Source organism: Engraulis encrasicolus, chromosome 4, assembly GCF_034702125.1.
Source record: "Engraulis encrasicolus isolate BLACKSEA-1 chromosome 4, IST_EnEncr_1.0, whole genome shotgun sequence".
In the NCBI taxonomy this organism is placed as follows: domain Eukaryota; kingdom Metazoa; phylum Chordata; class Actinopteri; order Clupeiformes; family Engraulidae; genus Engraulis; species Engraulis encrasicolus.
Genome location: NC_085860.1, coordinates 4,080,449 through 4,092,948, shown reverse-complemented (window position 1 = coordinate 4,092,948; position 12,500 = coordinate 4,080,449). Strand labels below are relative to the sequence as shown.

General features: G+C 46.3%; 1 protein-coding gene across 1 annotated transcript in view; it reads left to right on the top strand.

Annotated features, from left to right (window-relative positions):
- The window catches only part of LOC134447052 (protogenin B-like), a 25,581-nt gene that overhangs the window by 9,255 nt on the left and 3,826 nt on the right, over nt 1–12,500 (top strand). Inside the window, exons 3-15 of the mRNA XM_063196337.1 lie at nt 335–479; nt 764–897; nt 1,274–1,570; nt 2,147–2,306; nt 2,921–3,168; nt 3,702–3,866; nt 4,577–4,767; nt 5,363–5,477; nt 5,993–6,178; nt 9,341–9,436; nt 10,002–10,188; nt 10,375–10,502; nt 12,440–12,500. The exon at nt 12,440–12,500 is cut by the window's right edge and continues 110 nt beyond it. Of these exons, the coding sequence (XP_063052407.1) occupies nt 335–479; nt 764–897; nt 1,274–1,570; nt 2,147–2,306; nt 2,921–3,168; nt 3,702–3,866; nt 4,577–4,767; nt 5,363–5,477; nt 5,993–6,178; nt 9,341–9,436; nt 10,002–10,188; nt 10,375–10,502; nt 12,440–12,500 (2,113 nt within the window). The remainder of the gene's footprint in view (nt 1–334; nt 480–763; nt 898–1,273; nt 1,571–2,146; nt 2,307–2,920; nt 3,169–3,701; nt 3,867–4,576; nt 4,768–5,362; nt 5,478–5,992; nt 6,179–9,340; nt 9,437–10,001; nt 10,189–10,374; nt 10,503–12,439) is intronic.

Sequence of the window (12,500 nt, the reverse complement as noted above, 5' to 3'; positions counted from 1 at the left end):
CCCGAAGCCTCATACGGTAGCACTGAGCCATTGGCCTGGACCTTTAGTTCAGCTGTATCATGCTGTGTCTCCCATGCCCAAAATGTAGTATGAACTGGAAGAGATCTGGAACGTCAACAACAACAACAGCAACAATACTCTGTATACTGTTACTGATCTCTCTTACACTCTAATCTCTGTTAATGGCAGTCTCCTGTGTATGTCTATATCCAGGAATGGGATAGACGGATAAATGTAATTTCAATTTCCCTGTATGACCTATGCATATGAAGAAACTGACAATAAAGCTGATTTGACTTGACTCGACTTGACTCTGTTTCTGTGTCTTCTGTAGGCATCCCGTCCTTCGTGGTACAGCCACAGCCTCTGGTGGTGAGGCAGGGAGAAGTAGCCCGATTCACCTGTGATGTCACATCCAACCCCCTCGCCAGCATCACCTGGCAGCTGAACCAAAGAGTCCTACCGGTCCAATCAGAAAGGTGAATCTCTTTATTGTATCTATTTCACCTTGTCTTTAACCAGGAAGTTGTCCCATTGAGTCATAATATCTCTTCTGCCAGGCAGTCATGGACAAATAGGCGGCTTAAAAAGTGACCTGCCTGTTCTTGGCTGTTAATCAGTGTATTCACTGTGGACGGCTTCTCTCTGTGGCCAATCATCTACCATGGACAATGGGCGCATGCTCACCTTGAATCAGTAGATTCTGTATTTGTGGTGCTATGTGTATATTTCCTAACCCTTTGACCACCCATTTTCCCCCCAGAATCACAGTGCTACCCAATGGAGTGCTGCAAATCAGCGATGTCAAAGATAAGGATGCTGGGAAATACCGTTGTCTAGCAACCAACCTGGCGGGTCAAGTTGCGAGTGAGGAGGCCAGTCTGTCTGTCGAATCAGGTGAGCATCTTCTTGTTGCAATGCATGTTGGGGGTATGGTTTGTTTGGACTTGTTTTGGTCTATGTCCAACACTTTAGAACTATGTCAAGTCTGTGTGGAAGTGGGTGTTTTACCAAGTGTGTGTGTGTGTATCTGTTTTCTGTGCGTGTGTGTGTGTGTGTTTTTGTGTGCATGTGTGTGCGTGTGTGTGTGTCTGTGTGCGCGTGTGTATGTGTGTGCGTGTGTATGTGTGTGTGTGTGTCTGTTTTCGTGCGTGCGTGTGTGTGTGTGTGTGTGTGTGTGTGTGTGTGTGTGTGTGTGTGTGTGTGCGTGTGTGTGTGTGTGTGCGTGTGTGTGTGTGTGTGTGCGTGCGTCTGTTTCTATTTCCATCTGTAGCCCCAGGTCTGACAGCGTCTGCACGTCCTGAGATTGTGGTGGCGCCACAGAACCACTCGGTGGCCCAGCGTGGCACCGCGGTGCTGGAGTGCGTCGCCCGGGGCAACCCCCGGCCCTTGGTGTCTTGGAGCCGAGCGGACGGGAAGCCAATCGACGTGTCCAACACTCGCGTGTTGGGCGGCGGCAACCTGCTCATCGCCAACGTCCAGCCGCACCACGGCGCCCTCTACCTGTGCAGAGCCACCACGCCGCGCACGCGCAACTACACCTCTGTAGTGGCCAACCTCACTGTCCTGGGTAATAAATAGCTGGAGACTTCTTCTCAGAAGACCTACAGTATACACACTTTTTATGCACACACCTCACAGGGAAGATCTGGGAAGGGGCTGGCTCCTCAGTGTTGTGGTCATTGTTCTGGTTTGGTACGCCAGCAGGCAGAGGTGTCAAAAGTAAAAGTGAAAGTACTTTTGAGGTGTAATTACAACACTAGCACATGGCATTACATAGCTGTTACACCATTTATTTTTCCTAATGAGATAGATAGACAGACTGTGTTGTTACTGAAAAACACTGAAAACCTAACAAGAACCCATCACAAACTTGATCCAACCAGTGCACAGTTAGCTGGTCGTAAGACAAGTACACGGGTCTACTGGTTACTCAGATAACTTGTGTTGGAAGGAAACTGTGGTTCTATTTTTTACTTTTACTTTTACTTTTGACACGTCTGCCAGCAGGTCTGGGTTATTGTCCAGACGGGGTAACTGTACTCCCCTTCGCTACAATGTGTCTGACTTAGTATACGAATCTTTTGGATGTGTGTGCACTCTATGGTTTTTTTTACTAATAAGTCGACATGCCTCTCTCCTAAAGCACCCCCGACCCTGCTGGAGCGCCCCGAGAGCCAGACGCACCCTCGTGCTGGCACTGCCCGCTTCAGCTGCCAGACACAGGCCGTGCCCCCTCCGCACATCACCTGGCTCAAGAATGGGCAGCAGCTGCACTCCAATGGCAGGATCAAGGTGTACACCAGGTACAGTCCCTGTGTGTGCGTGCGTGTGTGTGTGTGTGTGTGTGTGTGTGTGTGTCTGTGTGTGTGTGGGTGTGTGTGTGTGTGTGTGCAGGGCTGTGTTACCAATAGGCACAATAGGCAATTGCCTAGGGGCCCCACCAACTCTATTATTTTGCAGGTATTTACTGCGATGTGGCTGTCATTTAGGAGCCCCATAAGGCCACAAAAAGGGGTAGAACCACTGCTGTGCATGTGTATGTGTGTGCGTGTGTGTGTGTGCGTGTGTGTGTGTGTGTCTTTGTGTGTGTGTGTGTCCTTGTGTTTGTGTGTGTGTGTGTGTGTGTGTGTGTGTGTGTGTGTGTGTGTGTGTGTGTGTGTGTGTGTGTGTGTGTGTGTGTGTGTGTGTGTGTGTGTGTGTGTGAGAAATATATTCTGAAACATACAGCATTCTTGCATACACATTGTGTATAGCACGTGTCTCCACACACACACACACACACACACACACACACACACACACACACACACACACACACACACACACACACACACACACATGTGTGTAATGTTTTCGAGTATGAATACATTAGTAATCTCTCTCTCTGTCTCTCTCTGCTGCTCTCGCTGCTACCCAGTAAACTGGTGATCACCCAGATCATGCCGGAGGATGACGGCATGTACCAGTGTGTGGCGGAGAACTCCCAGGGTGCCGTGCAGTGGGGGGCGCGGCTCTCCGTGGTGATGTCGGAGGAGCGGCCCAGCGCCCCGCGGAATGTGCGCGCCGAGACCATCTCCAGCTCAGCTATTCTGCTGGCCTGGGAGCGGCCCAGTTACAACGCTCACAAAGTCATCGCCTACTCGGTGCATTACACCAAAGCAGAGGGTGAGACAACGCGCACGCACGCACACACACACACACACACACACACACACACACACACACACACACACACACACACACACACACACACAGAGGCACAGCCGTATGCACACGCACACGCACACACAGGCACACACACACACACAGGCACAGTGGCACGCACTTACGCACACACATACGCACACAGACACACACACACACACACACACACACACACACACACACACACACACACACACACACACACACACACACACACACACACACAGAGGCAGAGCCACACACACACACACACACACACACACACACACACACAAGGCAAAACAATATGCAGTCACTGAGTCATGACTTAGTACTCTACAGAGAGTACAACAAACACACACGCACGCACGCACGCACACACACACACACACACACACACACACACACACACACACACACACACACACACACACACACACACACACACACACACACACACACACACACACACACATTCACACAAGCACTAAAGAAGCACATTGTGCATTGTGCAGGTCTGAATAACGAGGAATACCAGGCGGTGATCGGGAACGACACAACGAGCTACATCGTGGACGGTCTGGAGGCGGCGTGCAACTACAGCTTCTACGTGGTGGCCTACATGCCCCTCGGGGCCAGCCGCAGCTCCTCACCCCTCACACAGGTCACCCTCGAAGACGGTGAGTACACTAACACACACACTCACACACACACATACATACTGCACATGCTAGGGATGTACTAACCATACACTCAACTCACGGTTCGGTTCGTATCACAATCTTTCATCATCACAGTTCGATACACCGCACGTTTTTTTAAATGTATGTTTTTTCACACACACAAAAAAATATGTCCCTGCCATGGCCTAACGATAGGGCACTGGGTTACTACACCGGGGACCCGGGTTTGATTCCGGCCAGGATCATTTGCCGAACGTTCCTTGTCTCCTTGGCTCATTTCCTGTCCCTCTGTAACTGTCCTGTCACAGTAAAGGCATAAACAGCCCCAAAAAATATCTAAAATGAAAAATAGATACAAAATAAAAACATAAATGATCATTTATAGGTAGAGCAGATTACAAGTCGCTTCTAAGTATTAAAAAACTGTTTAAAAATGATAATGAGGAGGATTTCACTTCACTGTCACGTCATATCATGTGTTTTCTGGGTAACAGAACTTTGAAAAAGTATCACAATACAAGAGGTATCGTGACTCTCGGTTCGATACAATATCATTACAGCCCATCCACATTCTGCTCTATACACATGCATGTAAACAAACAAACTTTGAGTACTTAAGCTCTCTATGTGCTCTCATGTACTTACGTGTGTGTGTGTGTCTGTGTGTGTGTATCTGTGTGTGTGTGTTTGTGTGTGTGCTGGTCCAGTTCCTCTGCGCACTCCGGAGTTAAGTCTCAGCAGCTTGAGCCCCACGGACATCCTGGTATCGTGGCAACGCCTGCCAGTGCGATTGAGTCGCGGGCGTATCCGCGGTTACAAGCTGAGCGTGCGCACGGCCACCGAGGCCAACATGACCACGCTGGAACTTCCTGGAGAGGCGGAGCATCACCTGCTGCAGGTATGTGGAGCTTCTCATTGGTCCAGGTCATCGTGGGGAAATTGTGAACCCCATGTCTCAGAGAGAAGGTTAACCCATACGCATAATGCCTTTTCACACGAGCAATATCCTATGTAGTCTGTGTCTTATACTGTATATGCTTACGAAAATAGTGTGATTTTAGTTGTGTTTCGGCGCAAACCGTACCAAGCGTAATGGCAACACGTTCGGGCATGAAAAATGCATGTGCACGGGTATCCTGCCTATACTGTCTTTGTCTTGATGTTATTTTATTATCTGGGGTCTGTTGTTTGTGTGTTTGTTAGAGCTGAGTTTCCCCCCTTAGGGACAAGTAAATCAACTTGACTTGACTTGATGCTTGGCTACAACCAGGGCTCTAAATTAACACCAGCCAACCGGCCAAATGCTGGTAAAATTTCATTTTGGCTAGTAGAAAAGAACAACTTACTAGCCACTTTGACCCATCAGCGAGTGTGTGTTTAGCTAGTAAGATTTCATTTACTAGTCATTTTGGCTGGTGGTGAAATATGTTAATTTAGGGCCCTGGCTACAACTTAACTCTAAACTCTAAACTGTATTGGTCCACCTGTTGCAGGGTCTCCAGTCAGACACCATCTACCTGCTGCGCATCACCGCCTCCACCAGAGTGGGCTGGAGCCAGCCCTCAGCCTGGACATCCCACCGCACCCCCAAGACCTCCAGCTCCACAGGTACTGGACGCAGACACGCACACACACACACACGCACGCACGCACGCACGCACGCACGCATGCACGCACGCACACACACGCACGCACGCACACACACACAAACGCACCCGCACACACACAAAAACTTGCGCGCGCGCGCACGCACGCACATACACACACAGACACACACACACACACACACACACACAATTACGCCAGACTCGCCTCACACACATACTGTACATCCACACAACCACGCACACACACACACACTCATGTACGCACGCACGCACACACACACATACACACACACACACGCACACAAACAGACATCAAGACCTCTGATATTGCAAGCAAAAAAATGTGCATCATGCACATATGTACACATTGATTGGCATACTCATTGCTGTATGCCGTTTGCAGTGTTTTACTCAAGTTGCCCAGGTGTCCTGGTTATATTCATGTGTGCGTGTGTGTGCGTCTGGTGTGTGTTGTGTGCGCGCCTGGTGTGTGTGCGTGTGTGTTTGTCTACACAGTTCCTTTGGCCCCGGTGCTCCAGCTGCAGCCCATAAACTGCACCTCCATCTCAGTGCGTTGGCACCCTTCGCCGGGTGGAGCGGCCGCCCTGGGTTACCGCCTCTACTACCATGAGGAGGGCCAGGCGGAGGGTAGCAGTCACCAGCTCCCTGCTGATGACCTGGAGTACACAGTCACCGGCCTAGGTAGGTGCCCTGCCCTCACTGCCTCTAGCTATGTTTACATGGATGGATTTAATCTGATTAGAAATGGAATAACTGAGGGCGTGGTAGCTCAATGAGCTAAGACGCTGTACTATTATGTTGGCCACCCGGGTTCGATTCTGGATCTGAGATCATTCCCTTTTCTCTCTCCCACTCATTTCCTGTCACACTCTCCCACTTTCCCATCCTAAATAAAGGCATGAAAGACCAAAAAATATATATTTTTAAAACCGAAAAGAAATTGGATAACTTCTCAATTGGAATAGAAATGTACACATTAACAGCCCAATCCAAATGAATTCTGATCTGATTAAAATTATTTTGGTGTAGTCTCTTCCAGTTGTCATGAAATGTGGAAAAAAAATCTAATTCTGCTTCAGACAGAGTTCTGTTAATAACGTTGTGTGACTGACTGTCTACTACACTAGCTATACACCTGCACGTGACAGACTACTTAAACACCTTTGTCATATACGGTCATATAACACATGTATTAATATCAGACGATTGGATTAGATGTATTCCCATGTTATGTGCCCATGTCAAGTGGCCAGTAAACATAATTACTATCCTGTACATCAGAAACATGTATTGTACATCACGTCACATATGTCACGACACAGTACTTGCCCATCTGCATTAAGAGGCTACAGTCAGAGGGTTACATGGTCAGATTCCACCCTTACCTCCTCCTACACCTCCATCCATGGCTGAAGTGCCCATGAGCAAAGCTCTTAACCCCACATTGCTCCAGGGACTGTAACCAATACCCTGTGAAATATTGTAAAATTATTGTTTGGATAAGAGCACTAGCCAAGTGTAATGTAAAGTAATGATATGTTAAAGAATCTTTCCAAAAAAATGATAGCTATAGCCACTAAATTGGTTGTAAAGTTTATTCTCACATTTCGTCCTCTTTTCCATCTTAAACTTTCCTTTTTAAATTAGTTGAACATTGGTGATATAGTGTTAGCTGATGCAAGCACGGACACAAAAGCACAGGCTATGAGTAAGGATATAGAGTAGACTATGTTTAAAGAAATGTTTCGGTGTGATTTGAAATGTTTACGCATTTGAAGTTCACACGTGTTTAATTCGCTTCAAGAGCGGTGTCCAGAGAAATTCACCCATGTATCAAAAACTCAATGCTCTCCAGAGAATATTTCCTATCATGATTGATTTCAAAATATGTCCCAAGTTTGTGGTTTTATATATAATTACAAATGTATGTAGGCAGGATGGTTAAATCATCCAACACATTATTAATGTGTATATTTGGGAATCATATTTTTAATATAGTAAGTTTCTGTATCAATCTAGTTTTTGTATTCGTCAGTATAGGCTTACTTTAAATACTACAGCATAAAGCATGGTGCCACTCTTTTGGATGACTGAAATTCTTTCTGTACACATTTACTTTGCCCTGCCATGTTTGATTTTGTCAGTATTGTCCAGCACCTATTTTTAAAAATGGTGTTGAGGATGACTTTGACTTTGGCTGTCCACAGCCAAGTTGGTCGCGCCAGTCTGAAGTACAAGGGACCATGCTCTCTAGGCAGCTTTCTTGTGTTGAGTTTTTGCTTTTGGTCTTTCCCGTGACTGAGCGGTTTCACCCTGACACACACACACACACACACACACACACACACACACACACACACACACACACACACACACACACACACACACACACACACACACACACACACACACACACACACACACAATGGACACCCACTCACACCCTGTCACAGCCTCTGCGCCTCTGCATTGTGCATGCCACAGTCCGAGGTTAGAGGTCATTGCCCAGATGTCTGCTGCTGTTTCCCACCCATCCCCCACTATGGCCACTCCCTCTAAGAACCCCCCCCCCCCCCTTTCAGGCACCGAAAAACACCTACCCTCTGCACCCCAACTTCCACTATGACCCTCCTCCGTCCCCTTTCACACCCGCTTCTGCCACCCCCCAAAAAACACCCATCCCTATCCTCCCCTCCTCCAAAGCCATTGTGGCCACTCCTCCCTTCCGCACAAGATCACAATGGCCGCTCCCCCCCTCTGCCAAAGTGGTGGAAGTCCAGCTGGTCACTGGACTGTGATACCCCACATGACATCCCCCACCACCAGCTGGCCAGTGGACACCAGGACCATGTGCCTTTGACCCTGACTTTCTACTTCACCCTTTGACCCCCCCGGCTGCCTGGCCTGGTGGTGCCCGTGCTGGACCTCAGCACTCAAGGCCAAGGGATGGAACTGTGTGTAGGCTATGTGGGTTTGCTAATGTGGGTTATTTCTCAATGCCCTGCTATTTGGCCACAGTGAACAAAATAATTAAAATAGAGCATGAAATCGCGCACTGATGTTCATGAAAACCCAAGTACACACATATCTTTATTATTATTATTGTTGTTGTTGTTATTATTCTCTCTCTCTCTCTCTCTCTCTCTCTCTCTCTCTCTCTCTCTCTCTCTCTCTCTCTCTCTCTCTCTCTCTCTCTCTCTCTCTGTGTTGTGTGTATATGAGAGAGAGTGTGTGTGCGTGACTAGTGGTATTGATATTTTTGGTGAGTGTGAATGTCATTTGTGGGGTCTTTTGCTGGTATCCATGGTGATGTCCCTTTCTGAGCTTTAGCTCCTCCCCTCTCTGGACACCCCAGCAGCTGAAGACAGCCGACCTCTGACCCCCAGACCCCCCCACGCACACACACTTGAAATAAATTAAAATGTGTGCTGTGGATCTATAACCTCTGAAATTCTATTTTTAAAATGGAATTACAGAAATAAAAAAAACTTTCCATAAAATTATAATTATTTGACCAGCACCTGAGTAACCTAAGGGCCAGTTGGGCTATCCATTCGGATTACTATAATAAAAGCAGACAGTTGCCCATTTGCCCAGAAGAAAAAGACTATCTTTTGCTAAGCTGGTGTGAGAAAGCCTCAGCATTATGTGTTGTTAGCTACAAATTGGCAAACATTTTTGTGTGTATGTGAAATTGTCAGATGTTGAATAAACTATATGAATATGGTGTGTGTGTGTGTGTGTGTGTGTGTGTGTGTGTGTGTGTGTGTGTGTGTGTGTGTGTGTGTGTGTGTGTGTGTGTGTGTGTGTGTGTGTGTGTGTGTGTGTGTGTTTTATCTACAGGGCCAAGAGAGAAGTACCATGTGAAGCTGCTAGCCTTCGGTCAGAATGGAGATGGCTACCATGCCGACCAGACCGTTAGCACTCCAGGATGCCCATGTAGGTCTCCCCACAATCCAACATTTGTGAACATAAAAAATATAGATGTTAATATATCAATATTACAGTTTAGATGTGTGGTTTATAAATATACAGAAATATGTTTATGTGGATACAGTTACTAGTATAGTAAAAAAGCCGCACTCCCGGATCAATTTCTTGCAGTTTTAATACTGGGTTAGCATGGCAGACAGACAGACGTTTCGGCCTAAGCCTTCTTCAGCGTCTTTACAGTTACTAGGTCAGGAGATTTGGAAAGCTCAAAAGCTAAAATGATGTCGTAGTCGTAGTAGGTATTCATAGTTTCTGATTGGTAATGCTGTCTTCTGTAGATTATAATTACATTTTTGTTGTCGAAGTGATCATTAACTAGCAATGCACATTTCTGTTAGTCTGCCATTGACTGTGTTCATTAACAATTTGCAGTGTACAGTTGCGTGGGTCGTTTCTGTGTTCACTCGCTCATCTTACAGTGTTCATTTGTGTGTGCACAGTGTAACTGTCTTGACTGACAGTGTAACTGAGTTAACTGTGTTGACTAACTCCATAATGATTGTGTGTTCAGCTGCCCCAACCCGACGTGTGGCAACTCTCCCCTCACCTGACCACCTGACGTCGCAATCCCACAATGCCTCAGCTGTGCTCTTGCGTTGGAGACGTCCGGCGTTTGCGGTGGGCAGACTGCTTAACTACACCATCCGCTACAACCCTGTGGGGCCCCAGAATGCATCCACCATACACTACACCCACACGTAAGTGTGTGTGTGCGCACGTGTGTGTTTATGTGTGTGTTCTTTTGCATGGTTATGTGTGTTTATGGTTGTATTTGTCTGTATGTGTTCTTGTATATGCACATGTGCGTTTCCTGTTTGTATAGTTTTGTGAGTGTATGTTACTTACCTGCTATTTTGTGTGTGTGTTTACATGTGTTCCCGCAGTACTAACCAGAGTGTTCTGGTGCCTGGCTTGAGCCCCAACACGCGTTATGAATTCTCTGTGCGTCTGAATCTGGATCTTCTGTCGAGTGGCTGGAGTGCCTCTGTCTACCACAGGACACCACCTGAAGGTACAGTACACAAGGGCAACACACAAAGGACATGTTGTCGTCAAGGCCCAATCTAGAGACTCAGATTCAAGTTTGACCCATTTTAATTTTCTGATCTGAATCCTTCTAGCTTAATCATGCATATCTCACTTTCTTTCTACAGGTAATTCCATTTTCATCTATCTGAAAATCCCAAAAATACTGTGTTACTATATTGTTCTCATTCACCACTGTTGGGAAAGTTACTCAAAAACTGTAATGCACTACTTATTACATGTTACTGTCATTTAAAAGTAATGCCTTACATTACAACATTACTTTTTTTGAAAAGTAAGGCATTACACTACTTTTGCATTACTTTTAGTTACTTTAGCCAAAATGACTGGAAATAAGGATTTGGCAATCTACAGTGCAAATCTATGAGGTGGCATGACTTTCACCTGCCATCCACAAGTCGTTTTGGAAGCCTGCAGACTGAAAACCAACATTTTCAGGAATTGCATCTTACCCACATACAATATTGATTCACCAATGCAATGATTAATCCTTTTCTCTTCTTACCACACCTTACCATGCACACCAGCGCCGTTTAAAAAAAAAAAAAACTATTACGGACGCATGCAGCACAGGCTCCGTTGCACTTGGCTGAAACATAAAGCCACCTCACTGCACTACGAGTTTGAAATGTATTATTGATAAAAGAGCAGATGCATGCATTGCTACAGTAGGCCCATTTTGAATATTAATTATATAGCCTACAGCACACCGGGGAAAATGTCTTATCAATGAACGAAATTATAGGCGAAAAAAATGATTGCGAGGATACCAGCCAGTCAGTTTGCAAGCTCGTGGCTCGCCTGAATCATGTGACTTTGTGCGGAGATCAGTTTGTCACTCACTCACAACTCTAGAACTATTATTCTTTACGCGCGCTCAGTCAGCACCGCGGCCAGCATATTCTGCGACTTTGCGCAAACAGCTAGTTCTATTCATGCAACTATTGCGCTGGAATTTACAGTGATAGGCTACAGAGTGATGCAACGTCAGCAAGCATTTTCAATTTCACAACTTAGACAGGCGAACATATAATATTTTATTTCAAATGGATTTATTTCAATTTTAGCGATGTTGAGTTGAACAAAAGTGAGGGGGGTGCAACGTACTCATCCCCCCGTCGGATACCCTGCCGTGTCCCTGTCTCGTGAGAATGGGATGCATCCCCTCCTTTCCTGACTAATTTGGTTGTGCTATGGCACCTCTTCAAATCGTCAAATTGTTTGTAGGCTACTGTTTTTTTCGACGTGGAACACGGTTTGGGTTTCAAGGACAGTGTGCATTTAACTGAAATGTTCTTGGCGTCCTTATTTTCAATTAAGTCAAAGTAGTGGGCATATACCCATCTTGAAAACGAGCAAGCTGGATCTTCTGGATCGGTCATCCTTTGTCAGCCTGCCATTTCGAGAGACGAAGCGTGAAAGAGGAAGCAATGTTCTGCGTGGAACTTTAAAATCTCTGCGCGGACGTAGGCCTACTATCAGATGCAATAGCTGATCTCGCAGTGATCCGCGAACATTGTATAAAGAAAACAAAATACCCACACAAAATGTAGGTGAAAAAATGCGTTGTAATGTGCAAGTTACTTGCATTGTAACGAGGACATATTACCGATTTTTTCCCCTGTAATCAGTTACATTACTGAGTTACTCAAAAATGTAATGCATTACAGTAATTAGTTACTTTTGTAACGCATTACTCCCAACACTGACATTCACTATGTAGCTATGCTATGATCTGTATGTGTATACAGGCTCTATGGGCAATCACTGTGATCACTGTTATTTTTTCAATAGCTCATGCCTGAGCAACCTTTAAACTGCTAAATGTTGTTCTATGTAACTAAATTGTGTGTGTGCGTGTGTCCGTGTGCGTGTGTGTGTGTGTGTCTTGTGTGTGTGCAGCTCCGCAGCTTCCCCCGGCGTCTGTGCGAGCGCTGCTGATCGAGGAGCGTACAGCCCTGGT